Source organism: Ambystoma mexicanum, chromosome 4p, assembly GCF_040938575.1.
Source record: "Ambystoma mexicanum isolate Mex_15411 chromosome 4p, UKY_AmexF1_1, whole genome shotgun sequence".
In the NCBI taxonomy this organism is placed as follows: domain Eukaryota; kingdom Metazoa; phylum Chordata; class Amphibia; order Caudata; family Ambystomatidae; genus Ambystoma; species Ambystoma mexicanum.
The window spans coordinates 981,357,415-981,384,864 of record NC_090927.1 but is presented as its reverse complement, the minus strand read 5'-3'; the positions used below and the strand labels follow the sequence as shown (position 1 = coordinate 981,384,864).

General features: G+C 46.8%; 1 protein-coding gene across 2 annotated transcripts in view; it reads right to left on the bottom strand.

The window, feature by feature from the left end:
• Nucleotides 1–27,450, bottom strand: part of OSTM1 (osteoclastogenesis associated transmembrane protein 1) — a 306,823-nt gene that overhangs the window by 68,558 nt on the left and 210,815 nt on the right. For both annotated transcript variants that reach the window (XM_069606553.1, XM_069606554.1), the window contains exon 4: nucleotides 23,869–24,006. In XM_069606553.1, coding sequence (XP_069462654.1) covers nucleotides 23,869–24,006 — 138 coding nt within the window. The remainder of the gene's footprint in view (nucleotides 1–23,868; nucleotides 24,007–27,450) is intronic.

Sequence of the window (27,450 nt, the reverse complement as noted above, 5' to 3'; positions counted from 1 at the left end):
TACTTTTACACTGCCCATTTTCTTTTTTACAGATCATGACATTGATTCAACCATGTCCCTTTTCGGTTTCTACTGAAACTCGCAATTTATGATCACTTTTTTATTTCCCTACATTTTATCTAATAGTTGTTTCTAACTTCTATAAACTTATTTTGAGAGTAGCTTAATACAATTTTAAGAATGTTATCCTTTCTGTGACTACTTACTTGTTTATAACAAAGCGTGTTTCGTTACACATTACCACGCTCTGACATTTTTGAGAACCGCATTACTGTTATGTCCTCACATCATACGTCACCTTATTAACAGCAGCCATTTTGGTTATCACGCAAGATGCAGCGTTTACTGCAGAGCCTTTGGCGTATTTTTTCCTGAGGTACCAGGTAATGCATTGGAAGATCCCTCCCTTTTCATAATTATCCCTACACAATCTGGACCGCTGCAATTAGAATATTTCTGTTACCAATTTCATATCATCCTTTACCCAGTACTTGATCTTGGAAACACCTTGAGGATTTTTAGGATTACTCCACTTTCCTATAGAATTCCTCCTCCACGTAAGAGTTCACATTTCAGTTGCGTTTGAATCTCTAACTTCTTAAATGTGCATTTGTATCCAAAACTGCTCAGAATGCACCTACATTCAAGTATTGACAAATATATTTGAAACATTGACTTTCTAAAACATTTGGCTTTTCTAGCCATTGATAGTGTGCAGCGGACAGGAGTATCTGCTATTATAGGATACATTTCTCTTCTCATTTGATATATACAATCTTTGTGCCAGGGTTGATTTTATTCTCCCCTGCACCAGTACGGTCTAAAGTTATTGGGTCTCATTACAGGTTTGCCGGTCCGAGAACTACGATGCCGGTAAGTATGCCGGTACCGTAGATCCCGGACCAGCAAACTACCAGTTGTGCTCGCAGGTGCCTTTCGGCCCGCCAGGTCTGACCTGGCAGGCAGAGCGACATCCGCGAGCACAGCATGTCGGATGCACCGGCACCATTCTGAATGGTGCCGGTGCATCCGACCCATTCCCATTGAGCCATATTGGGCTCAATGGGAAGCATTCTTTTTCGGCCCCCGTGAATGGGCAAATCCCTGGTCCAGCGGGGCCGGAATGCCCCGGTAATTGCCCATTCGTAGGCACCGGAAATTTTCGGAAGTTTGGTGGCAGCCTGCCGGTTTTACCAGCAAAGCTACCACCAAACTTATAATGAGGCCAATTGTCTTAAGTCCAATATACATACTAAGACTTGGTGTGCTTTACGGATTGACCTTTTTCAGATTTGCATAGCACCAACAGATATATTTATACAGGACAGTAATCAAAGCCAAGAAAGTGAACTACTCCTGATACAGTAAATCAGTACAACACAGCCAAAAGGAGCTTTTCAAGTTCATTCAAGAATTTAAAGCACGGCAAGCCTGCAATTCAACCCCAATTACAACTCTGAACTATACTATGAGATTGTGGCGCACGTCAGTAAAAAGATACTCCAAATCCAAGAACATCTGGATAAAAAAGGACCACCACTTTTCTACCCTAACAAGGAGACATCCCATAGGGCACCAAGCAAACCGCTGCTACATACCTTTTGCCTCTTATCCTTGTAAAACCTACTTACTCCTGAAGCCCTACAGGATCTGCAGAGGATCCTTATCCCCCCCTAGTTTATATACAAACATCATAAACATTCAGAACTGATGCACATGTTTTTAGCACTCCTCAATATCTCAATCACATTCAAGAGCCTCCCTCTACTTTTATAGTCAGCCTATGTCAGGGCAGTCCTCGAGAAATGGACAGCAGACCCCAATGACTCTGCAAACTGCTGCCCAATCTCAAAAACTAAGTTCACTGGGAAAATCTTGCAAAAGTTAATGCATGGTCAACTGCGGGACGTCACTTGAAACAAAAAATGTTCACGAGGTACACCATGGCTTTAGACCAATGAGGGGCACATAATGTATCCACTGCTCAGTATGGGACACACTAAACACTCCAAATTTAAGCTATCATAGCAGCCTTTGATACCATTAGCCAATAGATTCTACTAAACAATCAGCGGGGCACGGGAATAAAAGGAGCGGCCCTATGCCTCACTCCTCACACACAGCACAGAAACCACCATTATAGAGTCGTACAGATCACAGCTACCCCATTTGGACCCAAGGATCCACACTGTCCCATAACTTCACTTCCCGTAATAACTTCACTAGGCAGGAACCACTAACTGAAACCTGTCAACAGAACTCCATGTTTACAGCTGTCAAGTCTAAACTGTCTTGTAGAGAACCGGATCCACTAGAGGAGCAGATGGTGCAACGTAATGTCCATTTATAGAATGTGAGGATATCTATTGCCTGTCAGTGGTACTGCAGCTTTTGATCAATTTTGTAATCACTTGTTGGGAGACACTTGCTGGCTGGCAAAGGAACTGTAGCCTGAACCAGCGAAGGCAAGCTGCTTTCACAGCAATGTGCCCTGCGTTGCAGATGAAGTCATTAGGTTCCACAGGAAGGTGGTCATCATGGAAAACAAAGCAGAGGAACAGAGCATACGTGGGAAATCTCCATAGCCACAATCGTTTTAACCATATCTTCACAACCCTCTCGTCTGTACAATATTTGACTAGTCACTATTGTTAGGGCATTTGTTTCTCATGAAAATAAGGTATTGAATGACATGTTAAATAGTTTTCTGTAGCATTTAATGTATGATTGTGGATCATTACACAGTCACAGTAAAGGGTCCTTATGATATGTGCTTTGCAGAGTTGCCGAATTTCCAAATCATATATCCTGAGATTCCCATGGCATGTCTTTCACCCCACTGGACCCCCTCAAAGGTTTAAGGTGAGTGTAGACCCCAAAATATAGACAAGCATGCTGGGGTTTGATGCATGAACAAGCAAACAATAACATTTTAAAGAACTTGGGCCACGTAATTCTTTTTTTTTTTTAGACTTCATTTAACAAAACATAAACAGACTGACTACATGACAATGGTATGTGCAATGCATGACATAACAAAGAGGGGCCAATCCTAAATCATCGAGCAGATAACCATCAATATCCAAAGTCTGCACCTCTATCGAGGGAGCACTACAGCCCTCCTCTATGCCAACTGTTGCTCGGTGGAGTCCAAATTCTCCATTCGAGACAAATATAGGCGTAGTGGGGCCCAGATATTCTTGGGGCTACAGATTGTAGTTATTGTAGCAATAAAGGTCTCTTCCCGCTCATTGATATGCATCAGGTCCCGCAGCCACTCCATGTGTTGGAGCCAGTTTAGATTTCCGATAAAGGATCCATTTTTTAGCAACCATACAATCCAAATTGAAAAATCTGGGGACTGTCGACACTTTACCAATATCTCCTAACAGGTATTTTGAGGGGGGGCATAGTAGAGGGAACATTCACAATATCATCTAACGTCACAGCAATTGCCTGCCACAGAACCAAAACATACGAAGGGTATTAGCTGGTTAAGCCCCACATTCGACACATACCTTCCCAGACCCCCAGAGAGAACATAGCAATCTTGGCAGGGGTATATTGCAGCTGATCGAGTACATTAAAATGTATTAACAGATATTCAGCATTCATCAACACTTCCTTGGTGAGGAGACAAAACCTTCTCCACTGTACATCCGACAATTCACTATTCAAATCTCACTCCCACTTCATGCGCGCACTGTTTTTGGTATCTTGGTTAGATTGAATTACACTATACAGTTTCGACATCATAGTTAGGCAGAAAACAGTGCAGTTCCCTCTGGGACCACTGCAAAAGATTTAAGACTACAGGTGTTTGGCAGTAAACCCACTTGGTAGCAGTCTGTACCACACAGATTCACTTGGTAGCTGTGGCTGAGCGGTCAGACTTCCCTCAAGAAGAGTTAGGCAGTATACAGAGTATTCACAATAGGTCAAAAGAACAGTAGAACAAGCAAACACTGACCAGAGCTTGGTGTAAAAGAGATAGAAGTATTTATTTAAAACCACATCTAATAAAACACACAGGCACTAATATTAAGCAGTTCAAAAACACGGTCACTAAAAGATATACACTCCCTTCAACGATTAGACAAGTCTTAAGTAAAGCAACACTTATTTTCAGACAGCGGTGAGCGCTTAACGAAGATGGCACTCTAATCAATCGGTTTACAAGGGAGAGAAAGGCAGAGCAAAGATAGAAACAGATCCCAACTCTTTCAGAAAACCACAGTAGGAGAAGAAGGCAGGTTAAAACCGTAAAGTCAAAGTTAACAAGGCCGGACCCACTGTAAGAGGCTCCGGTCGAAATGTGTCCAAGGTCACACGGTTCAAAGTGCCCAAAAGTCTCGAAATCAGTTCAGAAAGAGTTGGACCAAAAGAAAGGGACCAGTTAGATGGTGAAGGCGGCCAGCCCAGTCCAGAAGGTTAAGGGATTATTATTACCTTGTAGCAATCTTTAGAAAGTGAGGCCTGGCGGACACGGTACCTTAAAGTGGTGAGAATACTCCAGCGGGGGCAGTTGTTCCTGGCAGCGGATGCAAGTCGGTGCTTCGTCCGGGGGAAGAGAGGATCTCGTCGGGGAGGAAGACAGGAGTCCGTTGCACTGCCAGGGAAGAAACCAGCCGCAGAGTTCTCAGTTAAAAGGAGCGGTCCTTTTATTCGCGGTCCAGTGGTAAGTGGCTATCCGGTTGCTGGGGTGCTTGGCACGGGCAATTCGACCACAAGACGTCCTGGGATGCGAGGAAAAGAAGGTAAACTTGTTGTGCACACCAGTCAGGGGAAGATGACTCTCCAGCCGGGAGATCTTCTCTGTCGTCGGGAAGTGGTGAGTCGGTTCCGCAGGGCTCCACCGGTGGTGTCGTCGTAGCAGGTCGGCTCAGCTTCTCCCTCGTCGGATTCTCCGGTCCTGTGGCGACTTCTAAAGTTCCAGTCCCAAAAGCCCTGCTTTTATGCAGCACACTCCCATTCACTTAGCCTAGCTGTCAATCAAACATGCTAAGTTGTGAGCCGGCCGGCTCACCACTTGGGCCAATCACACAAGAGTGCGACTTGAGTTACCAAGGTAACTCAGTCCAGGGTACCTAAACCCCCTCCCACACCCCCTGTGGTACCCAGACAGAGTGGCACCACTTTTGGAGGCTTCTGTGGAGAAGCCCGCCAAAAAGTGGAACAAAGGGCTCGACTTGGGTTGGAGTCACAGAAGAGAACACAAACGCCATTTTAGAATCGAGTTCTGGCAAAAAATACCAACCGGCAAATTAATATTAAATAAATAAACCGGCGGTTTGTTCGAGGCTATGAGAATTAAATAATTAAAGTTGGTAGCCTCGAACAATGGGAAAATCCCATAGAGATATATTCGCGGTCGAATATAAAAAGTAGTATCCACTGCCACCAGCCAAAACTCGATCAGGGGGGACAGAGACGTGCCCCCTCGACTAACAGACCCCGGGACAATCGAATTGCCCCGACCAGTACGTCCACAATATGATGGTTTGTACTGGTTTCTGTTAATAATTTGGGACTAGTAAAGCCAATGGTGACTTTACATGCCCTGGGAAACAGTAGTCAGTCCCAGGGTATGGAGTCTATGGTGGGGTGTCACTATGACACCCCTGTGTCACTGCACTGAGGGTGCTGTGTAACACACATAGTAAAAACAAATGTGACCCTATGGAGTAAGAGACCCCATAGCCCATAAAACACATTAACAGTCAAAGGAACCCCTCAAGTCATGTCCAAGAGTGTGAGGAAAAGAGACTCACTCTTGGCAGGAGAAAAAAACAAACTCCAGAAATCCAGCAAAGCTGCTGGGGGACTCACTAGGTTAGGAAATTCAGCCTAAACAGAGAATTCTCCCTAACACTCATCCGCCTATTATTCCCTCTGTCTACTATTGTGGTGATACATTCATGCGTTTCCGGCTACGGGGGAAGGAGGGCTACAGCCGTCGGGACAGCTCTGATAGAGTAATACTGTAGAACCTTTGAGAAATTCCCCCACCCCATTTTAGCCTTGAACTCATCCAAAGACACAAACCTACCCTCAGGATATAAATCACTGAGCACCAGCTGCACGTCACTACCCCATGTAAGGAAGTCATGGTGGCAACAGTAAAGACAGACACAAGTGATCACAGTTCAAAGGTGTTTATTAAACTGTATAAATGAGTTGGAAAAACACTTAATCTAAACCTAAATCTAAGATGGGAGCAAGCTACGACCATCAAATAATAAGGCAGTCCTAGTGGCGTCTTGTCGGGCCTATACTAAAAAGCCTATAACCAATCCTTAAAGCTAATTTCTTTTTTGTTTTTTAACAACTTTATTTAAAGGCGGTTGAAACAGTACATACATACATGTCTGGAACGACAAGGTAATATCACATCTTTACCGTGGCTAAATCCCTTCACTCGCTCCCTTAAGTGTCCCTCTTATCGCTTTTCCTTTTTAGGTCCAACACCTCCGTATCCGTTTGTTTCAGGGTGGAGGTCAGGAGTTTGGGAGTTCCGTTAGGGGCGTAGGAACAGCCTTGCCAGTTGTGGCTGGAAGGTGAGTGCCGGTAACTCACGGTCGAATTGGAGTACGGGGGCCCAACAGTCTGTAAAGCGGTGGAGCATCCCTTCCTTCGCTGTTGTGACCTTCTCTGCCACCAGCATGTCCCAGACCTTCATCCACCATAGAGACAGCAGGGAGGAATTCATGTGATTTCCACGTACTGGCTAAGGTGATTTTCCCCACCAGGAGGATTTGGGTCACTAATCTCGCCGTTGGTCCCTTCCTCGGGTAGCTCTCTACTTGCGGGGGTACCCAGTAAGATCACCTCCGGACCAATGGCAAACTACAGTGTGTGATCAATTCTATGGACTGGAGCACCTCTTCCAAGAAACTACGCGCCACTGGGCAGTCCCACCACAGGTGAAGGTATATTCCTTGTGCTCTACATTGTCTCCAGCACTTGGGGTCTAGGGAGCTCTTGGAATGGTGCAGGTGCTCCGGAGGGTAGTACCATCGGTAGAGCGATTTAAGTGCACATTCCTTGTTTGTGACACATCTGGTGCCTGAACTGTTCCTTGACCAGATGTCAATCCAGGTTTGGTCTTCTATTGGGTGGCCAAACTCTTTCACATTGGGCCATGGATCGGGGGGTGGGGGGGGCGGGGTGGTGTCCAGCATGTCTTCCTGTAACAGTTTGTATAGCCCCGTAATACTTCTACGTGGAGAGTCGTTCTCGTTGCTTCACTTTTAATCTGCGGTTGGGAGATCCAGTGGTGAATTTATCTGTACGTGAACCTGCCAGTTTCCGGTAGGGCAAATTTGTTTGCATTCCTCAAAAGTTAGGGCGGTACAACCCTCGTACAACTCCGAAATCGTCTTCAGCCCACCTTGTTTCCAATTCTTGAAGTTAGCCACTACTAGGCTCGGGCTAAAGTCTTGGTTTTGGAGGACTAATGAGTTTGGGCTCAGCCCTCTGCGGATCCCTTTCTTTCGCAGTGCCCAATCCCAAACTCTCCAGGACGTTTTAGTTGAGGCAAGAATGGTTGTCCAGTGCCCGTGTGCGGGCCCGAGGAATGCAGCAGTGAGCTTAGTGAGGGGATGGGGGGGCATCTGGCTTGCTCTATAATTGGCCATTTCGGGGGTTGGGTGGGAACTGACCAAGTGTTCATTAATTGTGCCGCTGCGTAATAATTGCAGAGGTTTGGCACTCCCATCCCACCCCATTTGGCCGCTCCCGTCATTACCGTTTGAGGGATTCAAGCTTTGCCTTTCTTCCATATGAACCGGAAGATTTATTGTTGTAGGTGCCGCAGTAGTTTCAAGGGGATTTCCACTGCCAGGGCTAAGCACACATATAGGAATCTGGGCAAGAGGTTCATTTTGCAAGCTGTGATTCTTCCTAGTAGTGAGATTTCTTGGCTTGCCAATCTGTTGAAGTCTGTCTCCAAGTCGCTGACCAGGCGAGGGAAGTTTGCCGCGTAGAGGCCTTTGGCGGTTGGCCTAATTTGTATTCCCAAGTATGTTATTGCTTTTGTGCTCCATTCCAGTGGGCATGTTTGGCGGAGGTCGTTTATCATTTTCTCCCTCATACCCATCTCCAAAGCCCCTGATTTGGGTTAATTGATGGAGAAGCCTACCCCCTTTTCGAATTGGGTCAGTTCTGCTAGGGCCTCTGGTAGGGAAGAATAGCTGTGGTAAGCGAGAGCATTACATCATCCGTGTAGAGGGCCCCCTTGTATTGTTTGCCCTTTATGTCCACCCCTTTGATGGCTGGGTTGCCGCAGATTCTTTGGGCAAAGGGTTCCATTATTAGGGCAAAGATTAGTTGGGAGAAAGGGCACCCTTGCCTTGTCCCGCATGAGAGTGGAATTGTGGTCGAACGTCCGATTCACTTTCAGGCATGTTCTTGGGGATCTCTAGTTGGCTAGCACCATTTTGCGGAAGAGAGGGTCGAAGCAGAATACTTCCAGGACCAGGCTCATGAACGAATAGTCTACTTTGCCAAAAGCTTTTGTAGCATCCTGAGATAGAAGTGCCATTTTGCTGTGTTCTGTCAACATCACCTCTACTAAATTCACCGTTTGGTCCACCTCAATGAACTCCGGGATGAATTTCGGCAATCTGTTAGTCTGTTTGCTAGTACTTTGGAGTATATGTTTGCATCTATATTTAAAAGAGAGATAGGTCCGTAGGTAGCGCAGTCTCTGGGTCCTTCCACGGCTTCAGTAGTAGTATGGTGGTTGATTCCTGCATTGAAGGGCTTGTTATGCCCGTCTCTCGGAAGGAATTAAAGAGTTCCGATAGCCGGCATATAAGTAGGCTTTGAAGAGTTTATAGAGTTTGGATGAGAACCCGTCCGGGCCTGGGGCTCCGAGTTTCACGGACTTTATCACGGTGTCCACGTCCTTGTTTGAGATTGGCAGGTCTATGGCCTGCCAATCTGTTTCTGGGGGGCTGGGGAGGCAGGCTTCTGCACTGTATTGGGTCTGCTGCTCAGTTGACCAGCTGGGTGGCCGTCATGGTGTTTCTTAGGTGCGCAGTTGCTAGTTGTAAATTGGCTTCATCAGTGCCCCCTTAGCATGCTTCAGGCCTGTAATGTGGTTCTGTGTGTGGGCTTTTGCCAATTTCCTGACCAGGAATTTGTTGGCTTTGTTGCCGTTGGCGTAGTAGCTTTGTTTGGTTCGATTGAGGGCTTTGGCTGTTTATTCTGTGTAGTGCGCTTCGAGCTTACTGCAGGTGAACCGCAAGGCTCGAGTCGCTTTGGGTGTACACCCATTTTTGTGGGTTGCCTTTGCTGCTGCTATGTCTTTTTCTAGGGTTTCTCGTAGCTTTGATCGACGCTTTCGGTAGGTTACTGTGTGGGCTATCAGCTCCCCTCATATGACCGCATTCATTGCATCCCATCTCGTGGCGATTGTCGTGTCACTGACACAGTTCTCTGTAAAGTAATTGCGGATGGCTGTAGTCAATGTATCACGAAGTGACATGTCATTTAGTAGTGGGTCCTAGAGGGACCATTGAGGCTTTTCCCGGGTCGTTGGGATTACCGGGGCATGGTCGGAGATTACTTTCACCACTATTACTGTTTCGTTGGTATAGGAGAGAAGTTGGGGGCTAGCGAGCAATAGATCGATGCGAGAAGTGCGAAGTACCTGCAAATAGAAGGAAAAGTCTTTCATGTCTGGGTGTAGAACTCTCCAGGCATCTACTACTACACAGGATTTGAAGAGGTGGAGTAGGCCCAGGGCAATTTTAAAGTCCTTTGGTGCTGGTTGGTGAGACTTGTCCAACACTGTGTTTGGGACCCCGGTGAAGTCCCCTCCCATCATTATGTGGTCTTCCAGGAACGGGAGGAGTTTTGTTTCTAAGTCTTTGTAGAAGGCCTCTTGTTTCTCGTTGGAGGTGTAGACGGAGACCAGAGAGTAGAGCTGGCCAAACAGCTTCCCTTTCACTGCGATGTAACAGCCTTTCTGGGCTCTTGAGGACTTCCAATTCTGTGAACGGAATTCCTTTGGCCAGCAGAATTACCGTGCTCCCTCTTTTGGAGTTGCTGGATGCCAGATATTGTTTACGGAAGGCTTTATTCCGAAGGCGGTGGAAGTCGGCAGAGATCAGGTGGGTCTCTTGGAGGAAAATCACTGAGCCAGACATGTCACTGAGGCATTGCATGATTTATTTCCGCTTGCTAGGGGCATTGAGGCCTCTAACATTGAGAGTTACAAAACATGTGTTTTTGGTGAGGTGGGGAGGAGGGGTCCTCTGGCGAGTCCATCTCTTCTGTTGGGTCAGGGGGCATTGTGTTTAGGAGGGTTTCCGTTGCCATCTTACACTACAATCTTCTTGTCCTTCTGTCACAACCAGGGCTTTGAACATTTGAAAACTTATAACATCTTTAAACACCACAACCATTGGTGGTAACTTGATTGCAGTTGGGTCCGTCGGCCAATGGGACAGTGAGTGAATGCACTTCGGGTGCCGGGGTGAATTGTGTAGGCTCCGATCCCTTCCCGCTTTATCTTGGGGTGCTCTGATTAGCTTTGCTGGGTTCTTTGGTTGTAAGGTTTTGCCTGGGGAGGTTGTTCATGATTTTAGGTGTGCGTATTTTGCTCTTCTCCCGAGTGCCACTCTGGCCCAGGAATTTTGTTGGGAGTTCGGGTCTTCTTTTGGACCCTTTAGGGGAGATGGGTTTGTGAAGTCTTCCTCTGGGGTTGAGGGGCCTCCTGTCAAGATGCCCTTGGCCTCTTCCAGTGAGGTGATTGCACGTAGCTGGCCTTCAAAGGAGAAGTTAAGTATTGCTGGGAAGAGCCAGCAGTATTTTATCTTCCTGTCTTGGAGAAGTGCCATCAGGGGTTTCAATGCCCTGCACCTTTGCAATGTTGCCGCTGTCAGGTGCTGGTATATTTGTATTGAAGCCCCTTGGTAGGTTAGGTCTCCTTGTGAGCGGCTAGCGGACATGAGGTCTTGTTTTGTGGAGAAGAAATGGACTTGGGTGATTACATCTGGGGGAGTGTCTGTTGTGGGTCTCCTGCGGCTTTGCAGTCTGTGGCTGTGGTCCAGGATCAACATGGATTTGTCACAGTCTGGGAGGAGAGTTTGGAAGAAGTCGCCCACACAGACTTGTATATCTTGTTCCGCGATTGTCGTTGGTATTCCTCGAATATGGATATTATTCCTACGGGCCCCGTTTTCAATGTCCTCTTGTTAGCGTGTCATGTCTTTGATATTTTCTTCCACGGTTTGAATTTTCCTCTGTAGCTCAGCCAGCTGCGCAGTGTGTTTGAGGGTTTGCTCTTTGGTTTCGCTAACCCTTTGTTCCACTTTCCCCATGCGGTTGTCGAGGCACTCCACTTTGGCTGAGATTTCGGTCATGTAATTCCGATTTTATATCGGCCAGGAGGGATTGTATGCCCTCTTTCGTGGCCCAGTGACCAGGTGGTCTCTCAGGGGAGTGGGTTGGGGCCCGTCCAGGGTCTCACTTCTTGTTCTTGTCGTGTGATTGCAGCGATATCTGTTGTCTTTTGGGGTTTGGATTGTTTTGACAATGTGGCTGGGGTTCTCCCAATGTGTGGTATAACGCTGGAGTGGAGGTGTGCTCTGCTATTTGGCTTTGTCCCCCTGTTCTCCTCCCCTGCAGAGCACTTTGGGTGCTGTGGCCTGGCCTGGTGGCAAAGTGTTTCAATTGAGGGTGAATCTCTTCCCTCTTTTGCTGATTAATAGACAGTGAGTCTCCCTGTGCACCCCCCTCACCCCTGGGTAGATGAAGGGGTTCACCCCATTGGTGGTGAGGAGGGAGGGGGCTTGGATGTAGAGCCCCCTTTCCTGTGTGTGGCTTGCTATATGCTGAGTGGCGGGGGAAAGAACTCACTGTGTGGCCGTACACGCTGCTGCCTCCCCACCGCTGTGCTGAGTCCCTCTGCAGGCTGCTCTGTTGGTGGTGGGGTGAGGAGGGAGGGGGGCTCCGACCCTAATCTTTCACGTTAAAACGTATCATTCAACAGTCTCAATGTCTTTTTGACCAACTATCCATTGTGGACATTCCTCAGCCGGGCTCACACATGTCGCCACAATGGTCACGGGTATACCACTGTTTTACCCACAACTCGCAGGCATCCCGCCGTCGGGTTCACATTTGCCAGTTTTCCCAGTTCAATCAGTTTTCTCCAATGTGTCAAAGTCTGAGTGTATGAGGGGTTTTGCTTGACCCTCGTAGAACCACTTTGATGCACCACACGAGCCTCTCCTAAGGCCTCTCGGCTTTCGTAGTTTCAACAAAATAACCTAAAAAAAAAAGCTTCAGTCATGAGATGCTCGACCACTCTGCTTCTGAACCGTTTACCAGGGTTCCTTTAAAGTTCAATTACACAAGTTCTTTGTTCAACAAGGTTGGCGCCTGTAACCTTAGGCTCAGCACAGTTCAGTTTTACTATCAGTCTTCTCCGACGCACCGGCTGTACTGAACTGTTGGGAGTTCAGAAAATGCTTCTCCCTGCTTTGCTTATCAGCGCAGGAGGACCATGTGTGCCGGTGACACCTGTCACACAACACTTCCTGGTCTTATGCTTTCCCTTTCGGAGGTTTCGCGGATCTTAGTTGTAAAGGCAAGGCCAGTTCCCTCTTTGTCGTCCCTCCAGGTATGTCTCTGCCTTTCTCCTCTGCTTGAACTGCCAGTCTGGAAAAGCTGCTTCTTCGTACATTCGGCCCTGCCCAAAGATTGCTTTCGTGCTCTGCCTTTTATCACTGTGGGGAAAGGAAAGGGCCACCAAGTGTGCATAGTTATGTCAATTGCTTGATTTAAATGAACCTTGTATTGGGACATGTCAGGTAAACAGCTCTGGTGTTAGTCTGTTGTCTTTCACGATATATGAAAGTGTTTGCATGGGAAAAGGGGAGGGGGCAGAGCTTCTGAATAGCCTACGGGGTAGTTTCGGGCAAAGGGGGTACAAGGAAGAGGATACCGCGTCTCACTATTACGTGTCCCACTTCCACTCCCCGAAAACCCCCATCCAGGTGATCCTCCCCCACTGGTCCACCCCTAGGAACTGGATCCAATAGCGATGGCCGTGTCCCGACCACCTGGATGACAGATCTCTGGGACTAGCGGGTGACACCTTCAGGTTTCTCACAGTGGGCACCAGGCCTTTATCTTCACTTTCAAATGTGGGGAGACCAGTTGGTCCTTCTGCAGGATGTGCTCCCCAATTCAAGTGTTCTTCTGGGATTACTAATCGAACAGAGTGCAACGTGGCCATCGAACAACAGCCCCTCCATGATGGTTGGAGGTGCAAGTAAGCTTGTTGGCCACAGACCGAGTAGTAATACATCAGCGCCGCCGTTCCTTTCTTCATTGTCCGATCAAGAAAGTCTTATTGCAATGTTCATTTGAGCCGATAAAGACTGTCCCTTTGCTGCAGAAACAAAGTCTATACTTCCTTGTACACTCACACCGGCTTTTCCATTTTTACAATCCACGTCAGCATGTGATATGCTCTGTCCAGATTTGCGCACAGAAAGTGTCCACCTGTGCTACCCTTTCCTTGCTATAGGTTACCAGTCCTCCTCCCAAGCAAGATCGTGTGATGTCCTGCCAGTTATTGTTGACATGCTTTGGCCCTTTCACCATCAGATAGGGAAGCTCCACATACTTGATGTTATTTGGATCTTTCGTTGCTATGTGCCTGGAACTTTCCCTTTATTCTGCATAGCACAAGATGAACTAGGCATTGTGCCTCTATAATTGGGACTCGTTGTGGTACTAACACATTGGGAGCCCCTGGAGCATGTGGAATGAGTGGACATACATAACAGCTTCCAATCACAGAGTCTCTCCCCACACCACTCATATCAGAATACCATAAATTGGTGAACTCAGGATGATGAATATCCTCAATCACATCAAAACCCAATCCTTTATACGTGTCAACTTTTGTCGTACTTCTCTCTTCATTCTTCTATACATGCTCTCAGGGATGGCCGCTTGAATAGTTCTATCGGAAATAACAGATCGTTTTGCCGTGGTAGACAATCCCCTACTTGCTGAAGACAACCTATTCACTGTTTCCCCTACTGACCTATTATGCTGATTAAAGTCAGTAAATTAATTTCCATTATTATTAGTGTTCACATTAGTGCTAATATATGTAAATCCACTCATATTATTAACATTTATGTGTATCATCCCATTTTGATAATATACAATCCTATTTCCGCCATTCCATCCCTTTATAGGGCCCCCCCCAATACACTCCCAACAGGACTAGCAATACCACAATGACCTGAAGCAATAGCTGATCCACAATAATAAACACAGGTCCATATTCTCTCATTCGTACATCTGCACCTCGAATCCCTACTTAACAAATTATTTAAATTAGTCACATCCATATTCTTTCCTGGATTGAACAAAAAAAAAACAAGGCAACAAAAAAGGAGAAACACAAAAGATGTACTTTGAACACAAAGTACATCCGTCCCTCCCTACCTCACATTCCATGCCACCAAACTCCTAATTTCCTCTCTCATCTTTTCCCGCCTCTTCTACTGCTCTTCTCTACTCTTTGGACTTACCGCATTTCATCTTGCCCCTCTTAAATCCATATACCACACTGCTGTTCGTACCCTTTGTCTCCTTACCTCCTGTGACTCCATCTCTTCCTCAAACTCTTACCTTGGCTGGCTACCTTTCCACTTACAGCTAAAATTTCACTTTCTCTGCCTTGTCTTGTCTTCAAATCCCTCCATGGTCTTGCTCCTCCTTAACTCTCCTCCCTTCTCTCCTTCTACTCCCCCTCAAGTTCCCTTTGTTCCGCTGACCATTTCCTTCTCACTGTACCTCCATCCCCCTGCGCTTCCTCCCCTTTCCGCTCCTTCCAACTCTGCACTGGAACTCGCTCCCTCTCACAATCCGCTCTACCACGACCTTCACCTAATTTCGCACTTCCCTTAAATCCCGCCTACTCCATTCCCCTCCTTGAAAACGCCCCCTCTGCCCCCTCTACTTCCCCCTCCTCCCCCTCCCCCTCTCCCTTCATCTGATTTCTCTCTTCCCTCGCCTGCTCCTCCTCTCTCTCCCTTCCATTTTCCCTCGTCCAATCCATCTCCACCCCCCCACACCTAGTCCCACTCCCCTTACCCCCTTCAGTTAATTACTCTTTGCACTGTTTTGTCGAATGATTCATGATGTCATTTTACTCCCACTGTTACTTGTTGTTATCTTGTATTATGTTGTTCCACTGTACAGCGCCTTGGAGTAAAGCGCTCTATAAATAAATAAATCAATCAAACAAAGAAAGGAAGAAAAAGGGAGAGAGGAAGAGAAAAAAGGAAGAGAAATAAAGAGGGAGAGAGAGAAAGAGGGAAGGAAGAAAGCACTCCCAGAAAAAAGGAAGACAGAACTAGCAGCTGAGCTCTGGCCTGTCACTTGAGCATGCCACCACACACGTATCACCCCTGGACAGGCCGGTGAAGTAGTCGGGGTCCAAGTACTGCTACCGCTCGTTTGAAGATAACAAATACAAGTGTGGTCTTTGAAGGTGCCCTACGATCGTCAGAGAGGTGGAGCCAGTAGCGCAATTCTTTGACTTTCACAGCAAGGGGTTGTGTGGTCATATGCTCGGGATCTGTCACTGTAGTAGTCTCGACATCTGGTGTCTCTGTCGTCACAATCCTGGGCGGTGCAATCTGTAAGGAGACATATTTAATGGCCCTAGTTATTGTAGTCAAATACTCCTTAAACTCATCGCCTAGCACCGCTGCTGTCCAATGTGCATCTGAATCCCTTCTTACAAGGGATATGGGAGTATGGATATGCCAGCCAATGACCACTTCATGCAGTGGCAAATGGTGTTTTTTTTCTTGGCTGCATGCGTAAACGGAAGAGGGCTGGGTGCAAACAGTACACCCAGTTCTTCTTCATCGTGATATACAGTTTGGATAACTTACGTTTAAGGAGCCCATTCATTCTCTCCACAACGCCATTGGCTTGTGGGTGGTAAATCGAACGCATCTGGTACTTGATGCCAAGTAGTGCTGGAACGTGCTGAAATAATGCATTGAAAAAATGAGTGCCATTATCTGACTTTAAAACCTCGCACACACCCCATCGCAGGAAAACGTCCTGCCCTAAGAATCTCGCAGCAAACTTGGCATCCGGATGTGCACACGACCCTGCTTCCACCCACCTTGAGAAAGGACAGACCATCACAATGAGGGACCTAGATCCATTACAGCGCTCACCCATATCAGCATTAGCTATGTGTAATTCACTGAACGGCCCAGTAGGGCGGGGCAAGGTGCCCTGTAACATCTGTAGTGTCAGCCCTGTACTAAAACCGTGTCATGTGGTGCAATGTATGACCATTTCTGTAATGCTTACCTGGAGGTTAGGTATAAACTAGTCCTCCTGTATATCTTCGAACTGTGAGATGGATAATGTAACTGTTCAAATGGTATGGCTAACAGCTCCTAGGGCATTACTGTCTTCCCACAGCTCTCCTGCCTCCATAACAGATCTGTCAGAAAATGCTTAAAACCTCTCTGTGACCACAACTCTTTCTCCCTTTCAGGTGCCCTCCCTTGTAGTTCGATAACCTTGGAGATGGGCAATGCTGTATAAGGTGCTGAATGCTCGCTTACGGGGCCGGGATGGCAGTCACAAGCAGGTATTTAATTTGGCCGATACGCCACTATTTTGGCTCCTGCCTCGGCGGCTGCGTTCCCCATCAATATTTCGTCTGTCCCGTTGGTGTGGGCGGCGCATTTGACGACTGCCACAACAGATGGCTGCGATAACGCTTCAATCAGTATTTATAGCATTGCCGCATGCTGCACTGGGGGATCCATCCGCCCTCCAAAACCTCCTCCTCTTCCAGTAGAATAGACCGGCGTTTACCGTTGTTGGAACATACACAGAGTCTGAATATATTGTAACATGGCACCCTTGAGACGCTCTCAGTGCTTCGATGAGCGCTACAAGTTCCGCCGTCAGTGCAGAATAATGTATGGGTCATTTATTTTTATAATCACCGTCTTGTAGACCCCTTGCTCAAGTCGTACCACCGCTGCCCATGTGTGTCTTTGCCCAACCTCCTGATCAATTGTTGAAGACCCATCAACAAAATGTTTCTCACCCTCTGTCAATGTAAAGTCCCTTGCTATGGGAATGTCGTCCTCCTCCCCCTCATTTGTGGCACAGTCGTGCGCTATCAGGTTCTCTGTAGTAGGCATGTCTGTTAAAAAGGTGGCAGGATTCACTGTTTTACACCGAACCACATGAATATGGGGTTTAGAAATGATGATCTCAAATGGCGACAACCTATGCATAGTCAGGGTATATTTTGACCTTTCTAGAATCGCAAAGAATGTTCCACATGCAATGTGACTGAACACCGCATTACGATTGTAGAAGTTTTCTTTATTGCAAAATCAGCAGCTGCTAAAGCTTGTTCACACGCAAACTGCCCTTTCATCACTGCATCCAAAGTGCTGCTATAATAGGCCAATGGCTTATGGCCCATAGTGCTTTTCTGTGTCAACACTGCGGTCATAAGCTGGCCATCCGAATGTGAAAACAAACAAAATTCCTGCGTGTAATCTGGTGCGGCCAATACGGGTGCCAAACGAATGACTTATTTTAAGTCGTCAAACTGTTTGATCATTAGTGCCGTCCACTGTAACGTAAGGTACTTTGTCTCTAGTGCTTCCCTAAGGGCCTGTAGAAGTGGTCTTGTGTATGCCGTGTAATCTAGGCTCCAGGCCTTGCAGTAGTTACACAGGCCCAGAAACTTCTGCATCTATTTTATTGAGGCGGGTCTGAGGGTGGCGCGTACTGACGCTGCCCTGACTCGTAGTATTCCTTTACCATTCGCTGATAGGAACTGCCCCAAATAGAGCACTTCCTGTTGGCAATATTGCAATTTGGCCTCGTCAACCTTGTACCCCTTACAGGCCAACAATTGTAGCAGTGCAATGGAGTGAGTCCCTTCGGCAGTGCTGTTCACTGTCACTAAACACTAGCATATAGTCTACGTATGTGATAATCGTACTAGGCACCCGAATATTCCCGAGATCGGCATCCACTATTCTGTTAAATATACTCGGTCTCTCGCAGTACCCCTGAGGTAACCTAGTGTGTTTGAACTGCATCAGGCCCTCTGTAAATGCTGTGAGGTACCTAGACTCAGCATGGAGTGAAATCGAGAAAAAATGCATTTTTTTAAATCCACTATAGTAAAATACGCAGCTTCTTTGGGGATGCTACATAAAATTGTCGTAGGATTCGGAAAACAACTGGAAATTCTTTCTGTGCCACATGCTTAAGTTGGCGCAAGTCCTGAATCATTCTCCAATTGCCCCATTGATTTTTTGACTGGGTATGTTGCTGTATTACACAGGGACGTAGATAGCACAATGATCCCCTGGTCCAGTAGGGACTGAATTGTCTTACTAATACCTTCCTCCGCCTCGCTCGATAATGGATAGTGTCTTACCCTGGGCAGCACCGCACCTGGCTTCAATATTATACGCACAGGGGTCACATCTTTCAGTAATCCTACATCACCTGGATTTCTAGTCCACAACTGCAAAGGCACCTGTTGTAAGTCACAAAAAGGAGGTGGAGTTCATACTGCCATCAAGGGACACTGCACTCTTTGGTACTGTATCATTATGTCACAGGAGATACAGATCTCTAGGATTAAGTCCCTGTCTTTGTCGTTGTCTTCAAACAATTCACCATTCATCATTTCCTTTAGCTGTACTGTTGGATTTACATAGAGAACTGTGCACCACTCACATCCGCCCCTGTCCATTCCCAACAGGACAACCCTCTTGTCCAAAACCAGCAACCCCTGTAAATCCAGCGATATCGTTCCTGCCACCACCTCAGGTGACACTGCCGGACAAAAGATAAAATCAGTGGACACTTACAAACACTGTTTGGCAATCTGGGGCACCAACTCCACAAGCACTGCAATACCATAAATAAACATGGTATTATACATGGTAACATTACCCAGGAATCTCGCGGACCACCACCTCCCTTGTCATTGTGTGTATTATCAACATCCCTCTTACAGCGCACATCCCATGAATAGAGCACACTACACAATGATCTGTAAAGGATATATCCATGTTTAACTTGCTGAGCACGTCCCTTCAGAGCAAATTAACAGGGGAACCTTTGGAATATAATACGGGCGCCAGTACTATATTCCCTCACACCTTTTTGTCCAACTCCTCATTGTATGGAACATTGGAAATAGCCCCAGAGAATCGCTGCGTGTCAAGATATTTTCCTGATAGAGGAAAGATACCTTCCACGATACATGATTTAGCTGCACCAGAGTCCACCATGAATATGAACTGCTTGTCTCCTATCTCTGCCCCCACCAAGATTCCTCTTCAGGGTGGATGGTCGTCGACAAGACCGGACACGCAAGTGCTCTCCGTGGGCTGTCCTAATAAAGGTAGGTTTTCAGTCCAGGAAACTAAAAGGGGTTACCTCCTACCACTGCTGCTCCTCAAAACCCAGCTCACCGGGACAGCACTGCCCTGCTGCTGTGGCAGATGCCACACTTGCATGTCCGATGCTTGAGGCTGCTGAATATGTATTTGGTGTTGCCCCTGGGGATACTCACGGTTCTGATATCCTTGAACCCCCTGTGGATATCCTAGTCCTTGAGGCCCTTGGGTCCCTTGGCCCTGTGGTTGTGGGCCATAAGTATATCCCACTGCAGACTTACTCCTACATTTCCTTGCAAAAGACCCTCACCGTAAAACAATTCCAGCCTTGAGACGGTCTGAAGACACCCCCCCAGTCCAAACCCTCCCCCTCTTGCTCCTCGAAATCTCCCTCTTTCTTGCTGCGGCCCTCCTTGCTGCCACTCTGGGCTGGGGTACTGTTGCCCCCTGCCCCACTGTCCTTGGCCTCCTTCAGCCCAGAGCACCGTAGTAGTGGCACTCGCGACTTGCTGGGTACTCTCTGTTCCTTCCACCTGTACTGGCGTCGATACAGGCACCGGGACTGCTACCTTTGCCAATTTTTTATACACCGATTTTGCTTCTTCTCCCCAACGCTTTTGTACTGTTTCTCTCTCCCGCTCCTTAATCCTTTCATAATGTTGCACTATTCTACTCTGTATTTCCGGCCACCCCTTCGCCTCAATACCCATAAACTTATCCAACGGCTTCTGCACTTCCTCCGGGTAGCCCTTCTTTACAATAAAATAGAAGAATTGTATTGATTGATCCCACAGCCCTCCCGTCTCAGCGCTCTACTTCACTTGCATTTTAAGAATAAATCTAGCTGGGTCCTCATCATCACCCATAGTATAGTGCATCAAGGGCTGTAAATTCCGTAGTGAGCCCCATACCAGTGCTCCAACTCCATTAAATGATGCTCCATCTTGTGAGTCATCCCCCAGGGTTACTCCCGGGAAACCGGCCTAAACCCACACGTCCCCAGACTGGTCTCCAATTACAGCAACCAGCAAGCTCTTAAGATCCCCCATCATCAGGGTCACCCCTGCTGTTTGCATGTCAAATTCATATACCCACTTGCTCGCCACTGCTATGAGCTGCAGGAGTGCCTCAATTTAATTATTCTTATCCATTTGGGGCCAGGGCACATACTGTGTCCTCCCTGCCCCCTTTTGTATGAGGGGCACCTGCATCTTCGCCCTACTTCCCATACCCTTCTTCTTTACCAACGCCATCCAGCTGGCCCTATTCCTCAACCTGCCCGCCGCCCACAGACCTTCTGCTTGAGGAGTATTCTTGACCGCCTCTTCACCCCATCATTCTCCTTCACTCTGACCCTCAGCAAACGTATCACTGTCCTCTTCCTCCACATTCTCTCCCAACACTGTATTATCCTCTCCCAGGATTATCCACCCACCCAGGCTTCTTTCTTTTTCAACACCTACACGTCTTATTCCTTCAGTGTCCATCCTAAGCAGCACTTCCCCTGATTTCCATTCTCTCGACCCTTCTCTGGATGCCCCTATAGCCCTTACTGGTCTTGGGGATGTCTGTACCCTTATCAGTTCTGTTAGTAATCCGGTCAACCTATCATCGAACCACGTTAACCTGTAACCCGTCAATGCTGGTACTTCAGGTGGGTGAGTATACAGAGGACGGGGAGCGTTAGCCCATGGTGTTATGGGTGCTGCGGGAGACCCTACCGCAGTAGAAGGGGTCCTTATCGCAACAGGTACGTAGCTTGGATTGGTGTAACCTTCTGTGGGATATGTTCTCAAGGGATATAATCCCACCACCCTCCACTGGAGCCCCGTCTTCTCCTTTGCACTTCCATTCTTTCCGTCTCTGCACCTCTACTTCATTCCCTTTATTTTCTGCGTCTTCGAACATATGCCAGAGATCTAGAATTTCCTTTCTCTTCTGTAGCTGCTTCCCCTTATATTTTGCTACCAAAAATGTTGACATGTGTTCCAAGATGCTCTTGTTGTGCAAGATCCCCCTCTTCCTGTCGCCGCGATCCACTGCTTATGATATCTCCCCACCCTGTCACGATATAGTGGCAGGGCCTTATACATATATTCTATTGGTGTTCCAACCCCCATGCTGGTGGTGTTTATCTCTTACTAACTCTGCAAAGTCCTGCTTACATACCACGCACACTGCCGCTTGCTTATGACAATTACAAGAAAATCAACCCGATCCTTTTCTATCCCCCTTCCTTGCGCACATACACCAGTCCACAAAACCATCCAATACCACACCACACCACGATGCACACACTTACCGCCCCTTCTAGGACCTACTCTTTATTCGATAAAACAAAAATATAATGCAATCGAATAACAAGCTAACATAAAAAACACTACTTATTCCATGCCTATTATGAGACTACTACTTTTATTTATATATTCCTCTTTTAAATAATATACTATCTTGTAGTACCACCTTCCCTCCCCTTCTGAGGAGCGGCTCCCGGCCTTTCCTTATAATGCCTTACCGAAACACTCTTTTCATAGTACAAATTTTAACAACAAATAACCATGACCTTATCCACATCGCATCGATGACCTCGCTCTCCACATAATCACACTTTCACACTTCCCCATGCATCTGACCCCTACTTGTTATCTCTTACAAGAGTTTACTCACATGTGCGTGCTCACCCGAACTCCTCCGTCACAGGATTCCAACAGCGGCATGCACTTTTCTCTGAGCTACGCCCCAATTCAAAGAGCAGAGAGGACTTCTCTTAAAATGGCTCCTGCTAAACCATTCGGAACACGTGTTTTTTGGGACCAGTTGCTTCTGGAGAAGCAGCCTGGAAGCCTCTGCAGGTATAGGGGGGGCGCTGGGATCACGTCAGGGTCACCAACTGAAGGCACACCCCTGAACGCTCACATCAGAGAGAATACAAACTGCTGGGGAAGAAAAGCCCAAGTCAATCTTGTAAGGCTAACATGTTTTAATCTCACGCGCAGATGAGAGCAACAGAAAAGAACTCTGCCTGCCAAGAATGTTCTGCCAAAGAGAGGTACAAGCAGAAACTTTTAAAGGTACACAGCATCATAATGACGCAACAACATACAGTAAAAACCTGCGCGGCTGATTGAATGAACCCTTTACATGTTCCACCTTTATCCATAAGGGATGCCAGTTTATTGGTCCCAGCCCAGTCCATCTGTCTTCCATCACATGGGTGCTGTGGGGCTCATCTTCTCACCTCGAAGGTCAGAAAACAAATGAACTATACTCATACTATACAACTTGTTTTATCACTCATACTGTGCACTTGGCAGGCCTTACCACGGACCCAAAGGAGGTTCTGGGGCACTCTAACCTTCACACACACAATTCACTCACTCCCCACCGCGTTATCTGGCTACAAGGTCTCCACCCTCGTTTTGAACTAGAATTTATCCCTCCCAGCACCTCGCAATACAAATCACACGATAGTCGCTTTGATGATGCGCACTGTCTGTCCTCTTTGAACATCTCAGGACTTTTACTTTGGGGTTGGTGGTCAAATGGCACCTGGTGCCATGAAATTCAGAAGTCTTAAGTTTTAGTCAGTTATATGGCCTATAACTCGTGTTCGCCTGGGGATGGGCCGGGTCATGCTTTGGCCAGTGTGATATAACACACACCGGGGGCCGGTCTGTGATCACAGCCTTGTAGGGCACATTCCACTCAAACATCTTTGCAACACTGTTAGAACAATGAATAGGCGTTGTGTCGTTTGAGGGTGTGGGTTGTCCTCATGGGAGCTTGGGCATGGCTGGAGATTTCCCTTGTCTCGCAATTTGGGGCTAGTGCAGGCAACTCTGCATTTTCCCGCGTAGGCCTGTTCTTCTACCTATGGTTACTAATATCTACACAAAATAGCAATGCTTCTCGCGCATTATGCTGTACTCTATGTATAGACTATATTTGATTAAATTGGAGTAGGGTCCTGTTAAAGTGGGAGGTGGTTCCCTCACCATCCCCCTTACCCCTTCATAGTGCTTCGAATGCATCTCGCCTCACTCAAAAGTGCCTAGAGTGTGGGGCGGGGCTGCCGCCTTCCCAACTATGTCCTGGCAGTGAAACAAAATTCAAGAACATACTAAGATTAAACCAACTAATAATGAATGAACTGTCTCGCCAACCACCACTGTCAACCTTTTCTTTAAAACAATGGTAAACTTTTATTTTAAAAAGGACAGCGGACAAGAATGCATGCGTTCCAAAAAAATCTTAATAGTTGGAAATTTACTGAATAACAACATTTCACAGTGAGTTCTTTTAACAGCATAATGATTAGTCACAATAGAAAGCAGCATTCACAAAAGATTGTTTTGTGAACACAGATCTATCAAACTAACTTGATTTTAAAAATTCAAAATGTACTTACTGCATCTTCTATGTCAACACAGAGGGTGTTTCCCTTTTCCATACGGCTGTACAAGCCATTCAAATCTTTATAAATCGTACTGCAGTTGGTGCATACTTTAGAAACGTTCCCTTCTTGTGAAAAGATACGTGTTGTTTCCTAAAATTTAAATAAACAAGTATATTAGCATAAATTAAGTATGCTGTACCTGCTATTATAAACGTATTCTGCTATTTGATGAATAATCCACATGTTTCTCCATTTATGAATCACATTACATCCTAATATAAACTATTACCATAAAGCTGCAGACCAAATGACTGCCAGTGCAGATAAAATAAAATGTAAATCCATAATTAAATAAATACAAAATATCAAGTATACTGTGTTTCGGGAATCTTGCATACATACAGACAACTTCCTGTTATTTTCTTATCACAATATATTATACAAATGGCATTCAGGTTTCATCCTTCGTGTGTGGCAAAACACCATGAGGACAGATTACGTGGGTGACAATATATCTTGGTATGGTTCAAACTCTTTATGCATGAACATCAAACATGTTAAAACAAGAGTACAGTGGGGAAAGCATGGTTCAAAACCCCAATAAGTACATCAATCCATATTTTCTGAGTAGAGTACATAAAAGTATCTGACCAGTACAATTCCTGATGTCTTCCGAGACTGTGATTTGTGTCTTAATGTTTCGTCATTATGGACTACCTGACGTGAGAGAATTAGAATTCAGGGGCCAGTGCCAACTAACAGCTGAGCAGTGGTGCCTTCGGAGTGATGGCCTTAGCTTCAGGGTTGCTCCATCAGAGGCATTCTGTTGTAGCTTGCAATCAGCATGCTTTTAGGCAAAGTCGTAATTTGTGCACCCGACAATTGCAACAGCACTGGGACAGAGCCGGCAACTGTGGAACAGTTGTAGATGGTCTCACAATGTAATGCACGTTGCCCAAAAAAATCTGATTTCAAGGATACGGAACAGTATTGAGAATGCATATGTGCCATCACAGCACTGGAAGCCCTCATTTCGAGACGCTGAACAAACACAGAGCAGCCATGTTGTGGTTGAAGTCTGGAGCAGATCAAGAGCCAGATTGAGAGGGTAGTCCTAATTTGCAGCTTGTCTGACCCAACTGCTACCAGAGTAATACATTTGTGGTGTAATTGGTGGGTTCAGAATTCAAGGAGGAATGATGTCAAGCATATCATACCCTTCTTACCCTTGGTCTCGTGTCAATGCTTTACCAGAGTAGGATTTGCAACTTCCACTCTTACCCTAAGGGTTATTCTTTGTCCTACGTGGATAGAAATTCTCCCACCTACTTGGGCACCTCTGGGTAGATTTTCTCCTCCACTCCACTCCACAACCAGGCGTTTCTAAGATTGGAAACCGCTTTAGGTGGGTTGGTGCGTTTTCATCTGCCACCAGTATCTGGGCCCAACTGGCTTTGCTCAAACTCCTGTTCGTAAGGCCTGGCAACTGACAGGGTTTGGGTCCAGGTTGCAAGCAGGTGCTCTTGTCTAGCATTTACCTTCAACATTGCTTGTTCAATCCTGTGGCTTACTTGGCACAACCACCAGGAGGTAGCTATGTGGCTTGCTAAATACCACACATTCTTGGCTTGGCCAACTCAGGTTCTGAACGTACGATTCTTCTCTTCCTCCACCTCTCATTGCAAACAACTCTTACTTGGGAATACCGTTCTAATACTGTCAAAGCCAGGAAGCTTCTTTTTATGGTTGTGGTCATACGTGAAGAGGAACAGAACACACTCGCATGAATTTGCGTATTTCTCAAGATGGTTTTCTTTCAGGAATAGGGTGGTATAATAATGGACAATACAATGCAAAATGGCTTTCTTGGCATGGAGGATTGGTAGTGCAAACAAAACATTAGAACAAAGGATAAACCAATGTAGAAGAGGCATTTCCGACAGTGGACTTTCACCACAGTTGACCAATTCCAACAAAACCCCCAACACCACAGTAGGTGGGTTAGGGGGGTCTAACAGGATATCACCGCGATCCAATGTTTCTTATCTGTGCTGTTCTGTTTAGGCACAGGTATGAAGACAGACTACAGGCAGGGGTAACTCAAGAAGGAAAATGTCTAAGCAAACCTGTGAATGGGCATCGGATAGATGGAGTTCTTGAGGGTTTCTGAATCTAAAAGGACAAGAGGGTCAAAGTCTGCCCCTAACCAAAGCCTAAACAGAATGCATCAGAGGTCCGAAGTCCATCCATGAAGCAACCAAGGACAGTGTTCTTTAAGACTCAGTCACAGGCAGTAGGGTGCCCTACACACTCTTCACCGATGTCCATTTCTTGGTAATGTTTTATCTGTCTGCCAAGTAACTTACTGTACCGCCCACAGGGGTCTTGTCATTTTATGGCCCTAGACACCCTCTAAGGATTTTTGGTGGTTATACAAGTGTGTCTAGGATGAACTGGTGGCAGCAGTTTACTTTACTGGTATTTTTACTTATTTTTATCATACCATACCACGTTTGGTCCCCGACGGTGGCCAGTGGCAAAAATGGCTGTTCCACAAAGTCTTTTGTTCTGTCCTTTGGCCATCTTGTCCATAGCCTTCACCCAGGTCGAGCTGACCCGGGACGTCCTTATTTGGGCATGCAGCCTCCCGCAAACACTGCATCTTTCATGTGCTCCTCCATGTTACGTGTGCTAGTGCCCAGGAAGAGGACTGGGACTGTCTGGTCCTAATCCGCACTACTGATGCCAGGATGTCTGGTGTGCCTGAATGACAGACACTGTGGGCCATGATTGGCCAACGCCTGGCATGCATGCAAGAGAGCAGATCTACTGAAGTTCACTCCAAACTACAGAAGGAACCAAGTATCCTGAAACGCTGAAGCAGACTCGTGCAACCACCAGAAACATACTGGAAGATTTGGCACCATGAGCCCGCTGCTCTCCCGTCGGACCTCTGCTTTTGCCATCGATCCTGAAGGCCTGCAAACTACTCTCTGCACCTCCTGATCTCCTGCCAAAAGATTCTCCTCAGAGGTGTTCCTAGGCTGTGCAGCGAACTGACCAGCTCTACCTCAGGGCATTGCATAGGAGCGACGCCATCCTGTGTCGCGACTTGAGACTTGGGGAATGCTTTTGGTCCTGGGCCCCTTGCCACCAAATGTTGTAGTCCTAGCTCCTTTGGGTCGCAAACAAAGTGTGCCATGCCGCAAACCTTTGTGATTCCTACGTTGTGCTGCTGGTCACTGTAGGTGCTTTGCCTATCTGCCCTCCTGTGCCCTGAAGCAAGCTGCATTGGAATTTTCTTCCTCTCTTCTTTGCGAGCTGAGAAAAGGCTACTGTCCTTTCACAGACGATCGTCCTGTCCCGCAGCCGCTGAAAGCTGATCGCCAAGAAACTGCAGAGCTCGAACCTACAGGTGACCGCGACTAAACTGGCAAAGTTTAGTCCGATCTGTGTCAAGGGGCGGTGAGTACTTGCTTCACTTATCGGTGGCCCCTGACACAAGGGATACATTTTTACGCACGAGAATCCCTTAAAAGATACTAACTTGGCTGGGCTATCCTGCGCTCCCTAGCTAGTCCCAAACATCGAAAG